This window comes from Capronia epimyces (assembly GCF_000585565.1).
Source record: "Capronia epimyces CBS 606.96 chromosome Unknown aczIQ-supercont1.9, whole genome shotgun sequence".
Lineage (NCBI taxonomy): Eukaryota > Fungi > Ascomycota > Eurotiomycetes > Chaetothyriales > Herpotrichiellaceae > Capronia > Capronia epimyces.
In genome coordinates, this window is record NW_006912912.1 from 377,090 (window position 1) to 391,954 (window position 14,865).

General features: G+C 55.4%; 7 protein-coding genes across 7 annotated transcripts; 4 read left to right on the plus strand and 3 right to left on the minus strand.

Moving 5' to 3' along the window:
* Window positions 1–183: 183 nt before the first annotated feature.
* A1O3_09119 (uncharacterized protein) lies at window positions 184–1,719 on the minus strand (the record flags this gene model as incomplete). The annotated part of the gene is made up of 1 exon (XM_007739215.1): window positions 184–1,719. One exon carries the CDS (start codon window positions 1,717–1,719, stop codon window positions 184–186), a length of 1,536 nt encoding a protein of 511 aa, XP_007737405.1.
* A 1,162-nt stretch (window positions 1,720–2,881) lies between these two features.
* On the plus strand, window positions 2,882–3,814 carry A1O3_09120 (uncharacterized protein; the record flags this gene model as incomplete). The annotated part of the gene is made up of 1 exon (XM_007739216.1): window positions 2,882–3,814. One exon carries the CDS (start codon window positions 2,882–2,884, stop codon window positions 3,812–3,814), a length of 933 nt encoding a protein of 310 aa, XP_007737406.1.
* Window positions 3,815–4,172: 358 nt separating this feature from the next.
* Window positions 4,173–5,801, minus strand: A1O3_09121 (uncharacterized protein; the record flags this gene model as incomplete). Its single annotated transcript, XM_007739217.1, has 5 exons — window positions 4,173–4,742; window positions 4,812–4,941; window positions 4,998–5,133; window positions 5,188–5,460; window positions 5,519–5,801. The coding sequence occupies 5 exons, from the start codon at window positions 5,799–5,801 to the stop codon at window positions 4,173–4,175; spliced, it is 1,392 nt and encodes a 463-aa protein (XP_007737407.1).
* Window positions 5,802–7,102: 1,301 nt separating this feature from the next.
* A1O3_09122 (uncharacterized protein) lies at window positions 7,103–9,205 on the plus strand (the record flags this gene model as incomplete). Its single annotated transcript, XM_007739218.1, has 3 exons — window positions 7,103–7,329; window positions 7,386–8,119; window positions 8,172–9,205. The coding sequence occupies 3 exons, from the start codon at window positions 7,103–7,105 to the stop codon at window positions 9,203–9,205; spliced, it is 1,995 nt and encodes a 664-aa protein (XP_007737408.1).
* Window positions 9,206–9,213: 8 nt separating this feature from the next.
* A1O3_09123 (uncharacterized protein) lies at window positions 9,214–11,215 on the minus strand (the record flags this gene model as incomplete). The annotated part of the gene is made up of 3 exons (XM_007739219.1): window positions 9,214–10,451; window positions 10,515–10,674; window positions 10,787–11,215. The coding sequence occupies 3 exons, from the start codon at window positions 11,213–11,215 to the stop codon at window positions 9,214–9,216; spliced, it is 1,827 nt and encodes a 608-aa protein (XP_007737409.1).
* Window positions 11,216–11,713: 498 nt separating this feature from the next.
* A1O3_09124 (uncharacterized protein) lies at window positions 11,714–12,735 on the plus strand (the record flags this gene model as incomplete). The annotated part of the gene is made up of 3 exons (XM_007739220.1): window positions 11,714–12,013; window positions 12,110–12,542; window positions 12,629–12,735. 3 exons carry the CDS (start codon window positions 11,714–11,716, stop codon window positions 12,733–12,735), a joined length of 840 nt encoding a protein of 279 aa, XP_007737410.1.
* Window positions 12,736–13,271: 536 nt separating this feature from the next.
* Window positions 13,272–14,287, plus strand: A1O3_09125 (uncharacterized protein; the record flags this gene model as incomplete). Its single annotated transcript, XM_007739221.1, has 3 exons — window positions 13,272–13,314; window positions 13,411–13,706; window positions 13,907–14,287. 3 exons carry the CDS (start codon window positions 13,272–13,274, stop codon window positions 14,285–14,287), a joined length of 720 nt encoding a protein of 239 aa, XP_007737411.1.
* Between the last annotated feature and the right edge of the window lie 578 nt (window positions 14,288–14,865).

Below are 14,865 nucleotides of genomic sequence, written 5' to 3' on the forward strand. Positions count from 1 at the left end.
ACATCCTCCTCCTTCCTCGCCTTCCCCTCAATCCCCAACTCGGCCACGAGCGATGTGAAATCTACCAGTAGTGGCCCACCGACAAATCCACATCTCCCCCCCACAGAGAAAGCCTCCTAAGCCAGCCAACCAAGCCGAGACTCCATCGACAAGAGCCGAAGAAGCCCAGAGTCACTGGTCGCCTTACAGCGAATATCGGAATTCCGGGTTCTGGATGTCGGTCAAATCGAGAAACTCGTGGTTCTTCTCCGGCACATAGTCCGGAGCTCGCTGGGCGGCTTCGGCATCTCTCTTCTTGTTGCGGTACACGTACACGAGGCGGATGAGGTAGAGATCGACGGTGCACAGAAAGTACAGAATGACGATGGAGATCTTGGCCGGGAGGTATCGAGGCGCGTCCTTGGCCTGGAAGGTCTGGGGCGAGATGATGTTTCCCACGGTATAGGCGATGGTGCCGATGGCCGTCACGGTGATCTTCTTGGTCGAGCCGGCCACGTTGCTGGCCTGTAGACCCAGGATGGTGGTCCAGCCGATGGGGATGCCGCCGCTGAGATAGTAGCCGACCAGGGCCGAGGCCTTGCCGGTGGCAGCCATGAGGATGCCGCCCACGATGGACGGGATGTGGGTGGCAATGCAGCACCAGAGACGTTGTTGGGTCTTCATGGCCACGTACGTCACACCCACCAGCACCACGATCTCATAGGCGCCCAGCGGGGTCACCAGGAGCAGCGAGTCGACCTTGGAGTAGCCCATACCGGTGACCAGGATGTTGCCGAAGCTGGTGGCGATGCTGTTGGGGATGTTGGCGGCAAATATCCAGAAGGCGTACAGCCAGGTGTTGATATCGGTGAGCGCTTCTCGGAACTGGTCCCACTTGAACGTCTGGCTGCCGATGCCCTGCTCGTTCCCTCGCAGCCGCTCCACGTGTTCCGCCTTCTCCTGGTCGGACAAGAAGCGCGCGACGGCGGGCGAGTCGGGCAACAGGAAGAAGAACAGGATGCCCACCACCACGGTCAGCAGGCCCAGGACCAGGAAAATCACCTGCCAGCCCTTGAGCGAGGCGTGCACGTCGCCGCCGACATGGGTGGCCACCCCGTACGCAAAACAGCCGCCCAGGAGTTGCGCCCAACCGCACATTGAGAACCAGATGCCAACGCGGAAGGCGCTCTCTTCTTTGCGATACCATTGACTGGTGAAGACCACCCACGCTGGCACTATGGCGGCCTCCGCCATGCCAAGCAGAAAACGACAGGCCAACAGACTGCCGTAGCTCTTGCAGGCCGAGAAACATGCTAGAATGATGCCCCAGATGGTCACGTTGACGCTGACATACTTGGCCAGAGGGAACATCTGCAGAAGCCGGATGGTGGGGAATTCAAAGCCCAGCTGGCCGAAGAAAAAGATGGATGCCACCCAGTTGAACTGGTTGCCGACTAGGTGCGCGCTCGTCTTGAGTCCTGTCACGCTGCCGTACGAGATGGCGATCTTGTCCAGATACTGCAGAAAGTACACCACGCAGATCAGGGGCATGATGTGATAGTCGATCCGCCGGAGGAGCCGTCGCGAACGCTCGCTGTCGAGAGGTTGCTGCAGCCCGCCGCTCTGACGCAGGATCTGCAAGGCGGCATCGCCCTTTTCTGTGGCGGAGAGCTCGTCTGTTGAAGTAACATCTGGCACAACCTTGGTAGGGGGCGGCCCCTCGGTGTCGACTTTACCCATGATGGGTTTGGTGGCGGTTTGATGTGCTGGTGGCGGTCGAGAGACAGGCTCAATGTACAGTGCCTTTCAAAGTCCAGGCCACATGGCTGCGGGACTTATATACTGGCACGCTGCCAGGTTCTTTGGGCCTTTTGGACCTTTTTTTCACCATGTATTTCGCCTCCTAGATCTTGACCGAGCACGCAATGATCTATAGAGGTAAACCGTAGCGAAGGCGCAGACAACGTCCGTATCCCCCAATCAAAAATCTGTTTGGCAGCCATAGCTGTTATCTGGACTGCAGGTTGCAACGACGCGCGAGGCTCAAACACACGCGGTGATGATGCAAAATACCAGGTTCAGCACGCCATAACCTGTCATAACGTGATTTTCCACCTGATGGCCCAGCGGATTGGAGGGCGTTTTGCGAGCAGCTTTTTTGAATGTAACATTCTGACGCCACGCAGGGTTGAATGATCTACGGAGTACTTTAATTAGCTGTTTTTCCCAAGAAGCCAAGCCAGTGAGGCTTGAAGCTTGTGTCTGCCATTCTCCATCTGGATGTGGCCCGCAGGCATCTTGCTCTTCAGCCAATGGTCCAATCGCTCCAAACTCGGGCGTTTTTCCCACCATTTTTCGGGGTTTCGTCGAGCGCACATTGGTGGACGAGCTCAGCAATCATCGGCAGGCTCAGGCATTGGTTCGATCGCATGCAAACTCTGTACGAAGACGAGAGAACTCGGCCGGAAAAGTCGCAGAAGGGAAGGTGCATAAGGGCCTCAGGCCCTGCCAGAGCATAGCTTCTGTGCCTGGGAGACGGCACCAGGCTCGAGGGTGAAGAACAGCGATTTTTATTGATATTGTCGTTCAAGTTGTTGCATAGTCTCCAGACACGGAATTTGACTTCCAACGGTTGCACGATTTCCAGCCTGCGCCTGCGTGCGGCATGTCATGACGTATTTACTGTGCAGTATCGAGTAGGTATTGTACAGCTGCAGGCTGCAGGCTGCAGCACCCACCAAGCATCACCACAAGATGCTATACGCGCCTGATTATGAAGCAGTGCCATGCCATCCGATACAATAGGTGAAAGCTCTAACTGCTAATTCCTTCCTGGCTGATTCTTATAATCCCTTCGTCGTGGGCACGTCGTGTTGATTGCAACACCAACACCAACACCAACATGGGGTACGATTTCAATCTCTCACAGTCTTTTGTGCACCGAACCACGAGTCACGAGTTCTACATCAAGTGGACGCGCATTGGCAACCCGGACGGCCCGGCGGTCGTCTTCATCCACGGCACGCCATGGAGCAGCGTAGTGTGGCACGATGTGGCGGCCAGTCTTGCGTCGCGCTATAGCATTTATCTGTACGATCACGCGGGCTTTGGCAGCTCGCCGCGGCCCCGGCGACTGACGGCCGAGGCTGCAGGGGAAGAGGCGGAGGAGGAGCTGAAACAGAAACAGAAACAAGTCGATCTCGACGGGTCGCTGAGGCTGCGTGCGGAGGCGAGTGCGGCGCTCTTCAAGCACTGGGCCCTAAAGCCGGCACACGTGGTGGCGCACGACAACGGCGGGCTGGTGGCGCTGCGACTGTTGCTGCAACACGAGGTCGAGTTCGCCAGCCTGTGCCTCGTCGACGTCGTGGCATTGGGCGCGTCGGGCCTGCCAGTCTTCCAGCTCGTGGCCGACCATGAGGCCGTGTTTGCGGCCATCCCGCCGCATCTGGTCGATGGGCTGGTGCGGGGCTACATCAAGAATGCCACATCCCAGCCCATGTCTACGCAGCTCGAGGATCTGCTGGCTGCGCCCTGGCGTGCCGGCGCCACTCAAGGTCCCGACCGCTTCTTGAATGAACTGGTTCAGGCTCACCACCGCGACACGAGCGATCTGGAGTCCGAGTATCATCGTGTGGGATCCCGGGCGCCCACCAAGATCGTCTGGGGCGCTGACGATGCTTGGATTCCCGTCGAAACTGCTCACAGGCTGCAAAGGACCCTCCACGCCGCCGAGGTGGTTGTCGTAGACGACGCTGGCCATTTGATCCAGTATGATCAGCCCAGCAGGCTTGCTGTCGAGCTGGCTCTGTGGCTTGAGGACAACAGCAACAAATAAGAAATCAATACAGTATCTTCAAACTTTCCAGGCCATGACGAGCCAGTATTGTGTGTCCCTACAAGTACTTTAGGTAGGCATCTTATACGTACACATAGGTCCACATAGGTACGTGTAAGGTCTGGTACACGGTATATAGGTACCTAGATACTCTTACCTCGGCATTTCCCAGCCTTGGATGCCCCGTCAAAGGCAGAAGTCTCCCAGTACTGCTGATCGGTTCTGCTCACCGCATCACATGGTGAGTACTCTACAAAGTGGATTCCCTGCTAGGATTGGGTTTGATGACCGGTACAATACCTGGTCTGCACAACTTTCGAAAAAAGTTTCCATGTCTATCTTGCCATCTACCTGTAAACTAGTCATGAACCGCGCCCACACTGACCTGACTGGTGCCAGTCTTCGCGTCCAAGACGGGAGTGGAACCCCCTGTGGTGGATGGGATACTTTGGGAAACCTCATCCTCGCGACCTGCCCTGATGTAGATGGTTCCTCGTTCAATCTCATCCAGAGAGCGGCCCTTGGTCTCCGGAATCAACAAGGTCACGAGAGAGACGAGGGCCATGACACCCGCAAGAAAGCCAAGTACACCTTGAAGACCGATTGCGTCTGTCAGCGATCCAAATGCGAAAGACGTCACCACCGCGCCGGCTTTGCCAGATGCCGCGGCAATGCCGTGGGCGGTACCTCGGACTCGGGTGGGAAACACTTCGACAGGAAGCAGAAAGGTGGTGACATTGGGGCCCAGGTTCAACACCAGCTGCGACAGGGTGAACAACGTGATCAGCCCGCCCGTGCCGGCCTGCTTGCTGACCCCGGCCCAAATGGCATACAGGATGGCGACAACGAGACTCGCCCAGAACTGGAGCCTGACTCGACCGACCACGTCGGGGAGGAAGACGCCGATATAAAACCCAGGAAGATATCCCTGGCGTAAAACTGGTTAGACTATAGCGGGACGAGCTTGCGCTTTGCGCTTCGCTTGTTGGATACTTACCGCAGAAGAGACGATGACGTTGCCCACAGCCGTGTTCCACAACGTCCCCCATGGCGTGGATGCTGTTCCATAGCCGATCTTCGACAGAATGATACTCTGATTGAGATTGACACCATAGTACGCAATATCACTAAGGACGCCACTTCGTGAGCTCATGCACGCAAGCAAGGTCGCGGCCGGACTCACTAGAGAAACCAAGACATGCTGACGGCAAAGAGGACCTTGGCATGCTTCCATTGCGAAAAATACTCGCGGAAATCCTGAAACTGCTGTTTCACTCCACGTTTCCCGTCGGCTTTCAGAGAGGTTTCCTGCGCGACATCTGCAGCACCATGTCAGTTGGACAGGGGCTGTCATGGCGCCCAACCTCTCGTACATTTTTGGTATGGTTTGCTTTCCGGCATGGTCATGCGAAAGTAGACGGTAAAGATCAGGGGTACGAGTCCGATCCCGAAGAGCAGTCGCCAAACCCACTGGAGGTGGTATATATCTTTCTCGATCGAGGATTTGAAGGCGGCCAGTAGAACGACGTAGGTGATGCCCGCGGACATGGCCCCGAGACCGATGTTGGCAAACACGAGGAGGACCAGCTTGGCTCGAGAACCAAATGAATTGCCCTCGGCAGACAAGGCCGATGTCATGGGGTAGTCTGTGGCGGATTAGCAAAGCAAGGCATGCATCCGGGGCTCAGCAGGTCAATTCCATACCACCACCTATGCCGAAGCCCGTAAGCGCGCGAAAGCACGCCATCCAGGCAATCGTGCCACCGTGTGACAAGCCCTTCCATGGCATCAAGATGACCAGCATCGTGCCCAAGATTGTGATCAGCAGTTCTTTGCCATAGATTCGGTGACGGCCTAGGGCATCGCCGAAAAGCCCGAATCCCAGCTGCCCGACGATCATCCCAATAGCCAACGACCCTTTGATCAAGTCGGCCGACACGGTTGGGATGTGATTCTTCTCATCCTCAAAGTAGAGGTAGCCTAGCATGGGGACGGCTGCGACGTTGGTCAGAACTTTGCTGGTGTCTCTTCGACTGGAACAGGGAGGGAGTTGTCCTTACCCAGACCGATGCTGAGATTCAGGTATCCATCACCGAAGAGACCGGACCCGGCGACCAGCAAGAACTTCAGTCGAGAAACCGATGATGATGACGACGTGCAGGCCATTGTAAAGACGGATCTAGATCGAAGGTCTTTGTTGCTGGTTTTTTAGAAGACTGCGGCGATTGCTGCTGCTGCTCAACCGTGCCTTTCTTTCCTCCCTGAACCACGCCCGTCCATGGTCATTGATATAGATGTCTGCGAATACATCAGGCTATACCACCGTATGCCCTGCCTTTGATCTCGGCCCAAAGCCCGGACTATGGTGAGATAAAGATCTTCCGTTTCCCACTGCGCAGGAGGCGTTATAGAACGAATCGAGTAGGACTGGGGAGCCACGTGCTGAGCCGCAGAACCGGGAGCGAAAGGATGATGTGGAGATAGACATGATTTTGGACACGGCACGAACACCGCAGGGAGTGTAGGACGTCGGACCATGACCGATAGCGAAAGACTCGTCGGAGAATAGCAGGTAGCAGGTAGCAGGTACCTACCTAAGGTAGTAGACAAGTACGGATAGCAATAGGAAGATTTAGAGTTTTACGATTACGGATACTAACTCTGTAGTACTACTATGTCATGGCCCAATAAAAACTAGCCGTCACACAACTAGCTTCAGTCTCGAGTCATGATTCGCCGGTACCCATTCATCACGTGAGAGGCCAACTCCTTGCAATAGGGCGTGGCAAGCAAATAGTACTACTAGAAGCAGTACTATACTACTAGGTAGTAAGGTTAGTGCTAACCAAGCTAGCATACACTAATACGGAGTAGTAGTACCTAGGTGCTACCATCCTTACCTATTACCTACCTACAGTAATTATCAACTATCCTTTGGGTTCAATATCTTCCCTTCTACCACGTCCTGCCATAGCTACAGCTGCATGATAGGGACCCAGTATGGTGTGTGCTGGCTCGGCTTCATAAGGATGCCAGAATGTACGTCCGTTTGTACCTAGGTGAGTTTGTTCTCTGCCTGATATAGCCCATCCGTCAAACTCACCGACTTCCCAGACGCAGACCCTGCTGGCCAAAGATTCCCACACGTGCTCACTCTCCAAAGCTAGCCTTTGGTTGGCCCGGCTTTGACTTCATGTCTAGACACTCAACGGTGCCGACTGTCCCTATCCAAACATCCTCTTCACCTTCATCCCGAAGAAACTCGAAACTCCCCTGATTGACCTCAAAATGGACTCCGAGGCTGGCTCTGCTGCGGCCCTGGCTCTGCGACAGTCTTTTGGCGACCGCAAACCTATTGACATCAGCCGCAAAATCACAGCGTGCGTTGCCTGCCGCAAACAAAAGATCAAATGCCACATGACCAATGGCGCCCCGCCTTGTACACGTTGTAAAAAGCGCGGCTTATCCTGCGTCGTCAACCGAAGTCTACAAATGCTCCTTGAAGGGGATGTGGCGTGCGTCTTCCGAACCGCAAGGAATGGATATCTCGAGAAAAGCTGACAGCTCCTAGGTGGAAGACGAACATCGAGCAGAGGCTGTGTTCCCTGGAAGAATATATCTCTATCAATCAACTGGAGCGACCCCAATCTCCCACCATGCCCGGCCCAAATGCTTCTGCATTCAGTCATGGCCGAAGTAATTCACCGAACCAAGATCCAGCTCAAAGTCATTCATCCGCGGAAATGGCCGTCTCGAATGGCTCGCCAATCAGCCTCGACCGTCAGGAGGGAAGTTCTCGAAGTCTAGTCCAGACGCCAAATCCTCCTGGTCCACAGAATGAACGGTGTCGCTGGGAAGTTGTGATGGACCTCGACAAGGGCCCGGGCATCGTTCCGGCATCCTGCGTGTCAGAAGTATCAGACTCATCACTCAGTCCAACTCATCAAAACCGGACAGTGCACTTGGACCTCATCGATCGTGGCATCATCACTCTCAAAGAGGCAGAATCTTTTTTCGGTATATATTACCGCCGTCTCGATCACTTTATATACCGGATGCTGTCCGAGCACGACTCACTTGCAAGTGTGCGGACAAGTTCTCCTCTTTTGACCGCCGCCATCTGCACCGTCGGGGCTCTCCATACGCCTTCGACTCAGCATTTTCAGGCATGCTACCAACACTTCGTCGACCTTGCCTCGGCCAGAATGTTTGCACGGGGACATACGCAGGATGATGTTCGAGCTCTGTGTATCGGTGCCTTTTGGTTGCATGACATTTCGTGGACCCTTGTCGGCGCAGGCACGTGTGGCACCATCTTGTTTGTGACGAAACCCGTGTGCTAACATAACTTGTGTAGCTGCTCGACTGGCAGGTGAATTGAATCTCCACCGATGCATTCCCAAAGTCCCCCATACCAAGAAAGCTTGTCATCTACGCACCCGTCTCTACTACCACGTCTATGTCTGCGATCACCATTTCTCCGTCGCATACGGAAGACCGCCGTTGACTCGGGATTTCGGCTTCGTCACTGCTCCCAGCGACTTTTTGAAATCGGATTTCGCTACCAAAGATGACGAGAGGCTGGTGAGCCAAGTGGAACTCTGGTCCATCAACACCCGTGTTTTCGATCACTTCAGCTTGGATCCCGATTGCCATCTGTCGGTTCAATCGGTCCCTCAACTCCGTCGACTCAGCATCGCCTTGGACACCTGGCGCGCGGACTGGAATGAACGATTGCCTACGAACGAATATGTGAGCAACTACCCTCGCAAAGGAGTCGGCCTACACTACCATTTTTCTAAACTGTTTCTTTGCTCCCACGTGTTTAGAAGGGCGCCTGCCCTAGAAGGCGACCTCTCGCACCTGGAGCCCGACCTAGAAGAGATCGCCACCGGGGCCCTTCATGCGGCCACCTCGATCCTGCAAGTGACGGTGGCAGACCAGGAAATCCAGTCCCACTTACATGGGCTCCCGGCATACTTCGAGACCATGATCGCATTTGCCTTTGTCTTCCTATTGAAAGTCACGATCAAGAGTCCGGCCAATCTGCGGATCGACAAGACCGGCATCTCTGAGACGTTGGGTAACCTAGTCACAGTGTTGGAGGGCATAACAGCCAACATGCATCCTCGGCACCTATTGACTTCCATTGCAAGCAGTATGCGAAAGTTGCTCGTGCGCTGTTGGCCCACCGGGGCACCGGAAGCAGAGACACGGACGCAGCCGGCGGCTTCGTCTGGACCAGCCACCTTCGAGGCCGACAACCTGTGGCTCAGCCGAACAGATGCCATGTTCCTGGAGCATTACGATTTCTTGTATTCGCCGGGCGCGGATTTCAATTTCGACATTGATTTGGACTCGATGCAGTACAACGGGCGAGACAGCTGTTGAACAAAGCATCACCAATTCAGAGCCAGGTCGAAGGCATCGAAATTCCTCCACTCTCGCTCAACCACGGGCTCTTTCACCGGTACGGACAGCAGGAGTGGGATGGCCTGCTCAGAGAGGCCTCCATGAGAGCGGAGTCGATGGTCTCCCAAGCTCGTGAGATCATGTTCTTCCTCCCGACTTCCCAGCACAGCATTCTTCTGCGCGACGACCACCACGTCACCTTCACGATCCAGAGGCATCTGGAACAACTCGGAGGCAGTCTTGCCATCAACGGCCAGCTCCACCTGAGGGAAACTGCGACAGTATTCGACGACCTCGTCGACGTTGCCACTGTCCTGGTTGAAATGGATCCGGACAAACGACCCCAGTGCACCGTGATGCCGCACAAAGGGATCGGTGATTGGACAAATGACTCGGGCAAATCCCCGTCCGAACTTCCGGTCGAGTTCCTCCTCGAGAAAGAGAACATTGGGGGTGCCGTCATCCTTTGACTTGTCGTTCATTCCATGGTCCCCGGTGACGGCAACAGTGGCACCGAGGTCCACCAGTTGGCCGATGCAGGAATCAATGGCCGACATGAACTCGTTCGCCTCTTTCGTCCCGGGTGCGTGTTTGTGCTGGACGTAGTCAGACAGCGTCAAATAGAACAAATCGGCTCGATCCTCCTCGAGGAGTTTCACTCCGGCCTTGAGGACGAACAGAGACAAATCTCCAGAGTATTGGTCGGGCGTTGAAAGGCCGAGCCATTTCTCGACCTCGGAAATGCCATTCTCGGTCTCGGTACACTTGTTCGCAAACTGCGCCGAGAAGCAGATGGCGCCTCGGGAGCAGTCCAAGCCGTGGTTGATGATGGCGCGCAATTTGTCCTTTGCCGTGATGGCGGCAACGCGAACCCCGCGCCTGGCCATCTGTTCCAAGATGGTGGAACCCCGAAGAAGCGTGTCATCAACAATCATGTGTTCCTGCCGGGTCGACCGGTCAAGGAAGAAATTCCCCGCAATCCCGTGCATCGAGGTAGGCGCTCCGGTGATGATGGAAACGTTGTTAGGATTGGTGAACGACGGCATGGTGCATTTCGCCGTCCTGGAGAAACCAGACTGAACAAAGGAGGCGAGGTGAGGGATGATGCCGTCGGAAATGCCCCGGTCGAGGTACTCGGGGTCGAAACCGTCGACGCAGACGACAACGGTGGGCCGTTGGGGAAGACGGTATGTCCTCCCATGCAGCTCGACCGTGGATCGGGAAGCTGTTGCACGTGGTTAAAACAGGCAGGCCGAATCGTGCCGAGGGGGGATCTGGATTTCCTCACCGAGCAAGCTCTCAACCGCCATGGGCTCATAATGGTCAAGAGGGAGTGTCTCCATGTCGGGCACTTTGGCCAGGTCGTCCCACCGGCGAATGGCGAGTTTGGCGGCGAGAAGAGGATCTTTCTCGGCCTCACGGACTTGCTCTTGGGTGAAAATGCCTCCCTGGTCACTGATCAGATGGCCATTCACTTCACCACGCTGGAAAGGAGAAGAGAGGGGAGGAGAGGAGGGGAATGGAAGGGAAGGGAAGGGAATGGCAGGGCCGGCAACCAACCTGGAATTTCAACGACGTTTTACTCGATTTGCTCAAGCCGTCGTAGTATCCCTGGTCCACCGCGGTCAGATATCTTTTGGCCATGACGTGTGCCCCGACCAGCTGGCAGATGGTGTCGCTGAATCCCAGTCCACGCAGGTACTTCTCGCCCAGAATCTCGTGGCTCTCGCGGCCGATGACCTCGCCGTTGGGCGCGATCATGGCGGGCATTTTTGCTGCGGCGGGGATAAAGCGGCCCACATCGTGGAGGAGGGCAGCCAGCACGGTTTCATCGGACACCCCGGCATCGACGGCGCGCTGTGCCGTCTGGAGCGAATGCTCGAGCTGAGACACTCGCTCGCCGATGTAGTCGCCGTCCCCCTGGATTGTGATGAAGTGGAACAGTTCCTTGATACACTGGCGGGAGTGCTCTTCGACGGAGGGCAACATGGTGTTTTCTGTGGTGGTTCGTGCGTCTCTGGATCTTGTAAAGCAATGCAATGCAAATTTAGGTCGATTCAGGATGGATGAAGAGACAGCAGCATGGCGACCACAGGACGCTATATCAACAAAGGCGAGCGCGGCGAGACGCGAGTTGGACGGAGACCCAAGTCATTGCTTGTTGATCCTTTTCCCCTTTTCCGCCAATGATCTCATTCATCTAGTCGGGCTGTCGGGGCGCCGCCGGTCGACCGCTCTCTCTTCCGGCATGAAAGGCGGTGGCGGTCTCGGTCGTATCCAACTCAACCGTCCGGTCCGGGGTGTCACGTGACAAGAACCGGCACGAAGACCGGGGTGAGCATGTTCGACCATGGGGGTATAAACGTGTAAGAGCTGGAGGAATGGAGGAAGAGACGAGTCAGAGTCGGGCAACCGGACCGTACAGCTCGCTTACTCATTGCATTGTTTCCTTCCCTAGTCCAGTCGAGTCCAACCACAACGACGGCCATGACCACCTTCCCCCCAACACCAACGGCTGCCCAAGTGGAGCAATTCCACCGCGATGGTTATCTCGTCCTCCGTGCCAACGAGCATGGTCTAGCCTCTCCCAAGAAAATCCAAGCCTGGACCAAGGAAGTGCGCGAGTGGCCGCTTGCACCGGGCAAATGGATGCCGTATCACGAAATCAACGTCAATGGCACCAGACAGCTGTTGCGCACCGAGAACTTTGTCGACTACCATGACCACTTCCACACGCTGCTGTGCGGGGATGCCCTCGCTGAGATCCTGAAAAGGATGAGTGGTGATGTGAGTGTCCTGTTCCTTTTCCTTTTCCTCTTCGCTCTTCCCCTTCACCATTTCACCACTTCAACGAGGGGCTAACCAGGAGTGTTTCTTGGGCAGGACATGTTGCTTTTCAAAGACAAAGTCAACTACAAGCTGCCACTGGGAAACGGATTTGCCGCCCACCTGGACGCACCAGCATACGACCATATCGGACGGATCGAGCACCTGACGGCCAACCTCGCCGTGGATGAAGCCACGCCTGAAAATGGCTGCATCGAGGTCGTCCCCGGATCCCACCGAATGGATGTCGAGCTTTCTCGCGGGGGTGCCATCTCCAAAGCCTGGGAGGACAGTCATGAGTGGGTCAAGGTTCCTCTGCACCCGGGCGACATGTTGTTGTTCGGTAGCCATCTGGCACACCGCAGTGGGCCCAACCGGACCGATAGCAACCGCAGCAGCATCTACGCGACTTACCATAGGAAGAGTGACGGTGAGAACCTCAGGCAAAAGTACTATGCGCACCGGAGGGAGAATTTCCCGCCGGACAATGGTGAGTGGCGGCGACGGCGGCAGACTCCACCATCAAGTTTGGGAGCGTGTGTGTGTTGTTTTGTTCGCTAACTTTGTCTTTGCCAGAACGCGTCGTCGGAAAAGACTACAGCCAGGGGTACAAAACATATGGATTTGCTGCAGCTTTCGTGTCGGAAAAGCAGGTCGAGAGCAAGGTTCAAACGGTTCATTGAAAAGTCGTTGTCGTTCATGATTGGTTGCGTGGGTATTCCGCCGACTCTTTGTAAAGGATTCATGCAATGCCGTAGTCATTGTATTTTTACGGATGTACCGTCGAGACTGGAGGATGGTCGGGGACGACGACGAGCTGAGTTGAATGCGAAGTAATAGGGTGTGAGCAGACTCACTTAGCTGTACAGAGCGATAGAGAGTGAGGGTGAGCGGTGCGTCAAAGCGGCGTCAAAGGGGCCTAAGCCTAAGGCTCAGGGGTTAAGGCTTGGGTGGTCCTCCGGTCCTCCGTACCAAGACTACTGCAGAGTACTGCCTCCTCTTCTGGCGCCAAGAAGTTCTAAGTTCCCCAGACTTTGGAGCCTTGCGCCCTGAACTTCAACTTGGACATCGTGTCCTCGCCCATCTTCGACATCGTCCTGCTTGTCCATCTGGTCAGGCAAGCAAGCTTCTCCGAGAACAATGATACAGGCGTGCCTGTAACGCCCTTCCACGCGCACCACCACCACCGCAGCTCTCGCTTTTGCCATAGTCGGCGACAATGTCCTCCTCTCCGCAGAAAGTGTCGCTTTACTCGGCCAACGGTACGCGGGCTTCATGCGGTCTCTTGACATTGATGGTGGACTGCAAGCCATCAGACTAGACCTGACCTGACTAACGACGCAATTCGCGGCTGGCAGACCTGAAGAACGCGACGGACGATGCGCTCACCCCGTACCTAACGTCGCTCCCCAAACCCTATACCTTCCAGCAACAGCACTCGACGACCAACGTGCGTCTGGCGCTCGGGTACACGGCCGTCATCATTGCAGGCGTGCTGTTCTACGCAGACTACAAACTCGGATGGAACGCCACAAAGGCCTACACCGGCCCCGCGTGCCTGGCATATTTTGCGCTGAATGGCGCCTTGACCTACTGGATATGGGCTGTTGAAGCGGGCGTCGTCTTCGTGGGCACTAGGGAGGGAGGTCAGAAGGTAGGTGATCCGCAATCCCAACATCACACCAGCACCCATAGATGTCGTCAACATCAGACCAGCATCCATAGATGTCGTCAACATCAGACCAGCATCCATAGATGTCGTGTGTTCAAGGCATCAGAGAACAGAATGGAAGAGGAAAGGGGGAAGATGCCGTGCCCGTGCATTCTGCTGACCGCGATCATGACATGATTTAGTTGACCCTGAAATCCTCGACGCGGAAATACGACCCGACATACAAACTCAAAGTCACGTACGAGGCGCCGTCGGGCAAGAAGTGGGAAGACAAGGAGATCGAGGGTTCGTTCACCCAGTGGTTCAATACATACGGCTATCTCCAGAAGAAAGACCTGCAGGCCTGGCTGGCCAACAATATCGAGGTCCTGGGTCTGGCGGAGAATGAGAAGGAGAAGGCGAGCCAAGGAAAGAAGAGCACGCACAGCGCCACGACGATCCCGCTGAAGGTAGATGATGGGCCTGAAGAGACCAAGACTGAGACCTTGTCCACGGCCACTGAACCATCAGCCGTGCTCAGCACCACCAGTGCGAAGAAGGGCAGGTCTAAAAAGAGGACTTGACTCGAAGACTAGACTAGACTATATGAGTTCGCCGTATGCGAGGCGTTGGCGTATGCAGATGCGTATGCGCATGCGATTGATTCCCACAGATTTCGGTTTTTGGTTTCCGATTTTCGATTTTCTTCTCCTCGGCGTAGGTGCCTCCTAAGCCCTCAGTACAGTTCCATGTCGTGATGTCATGTCGTATGTCTGATGTCTGATGTCCTACCAGTGCCACCGAGCAATCGAACAGCAACTGCGCCATGCCCGCCATGCCCTCCATGTCGAAAGCGGCTTAAGCCTACGCCGTTGGTTGCCAGTTAACTAGTTGATCACAATTAATTAGATAGATAGAGCCTGAAGAGAGAAAACCGCTCTGCACCGCTTCCGCTTCCCAAGACATACATTGTTTCAATTACATCTCGATCCGTCGGCCTTGGCTTCATGTTCAGGTTCGGGTTCGGGTTCAGGTTCGGGTTCAGGTTCGGGTTCAGGGTCAAGTTCGGGAGTCAGAGTCCAGTTCAGGAGTCAGAGTCCAGTTCAGGAGTCAGAGTCCAGTTCAGGTTCAGGTTCAGTTTAGGTTCAGGTTCGAGAGGCAT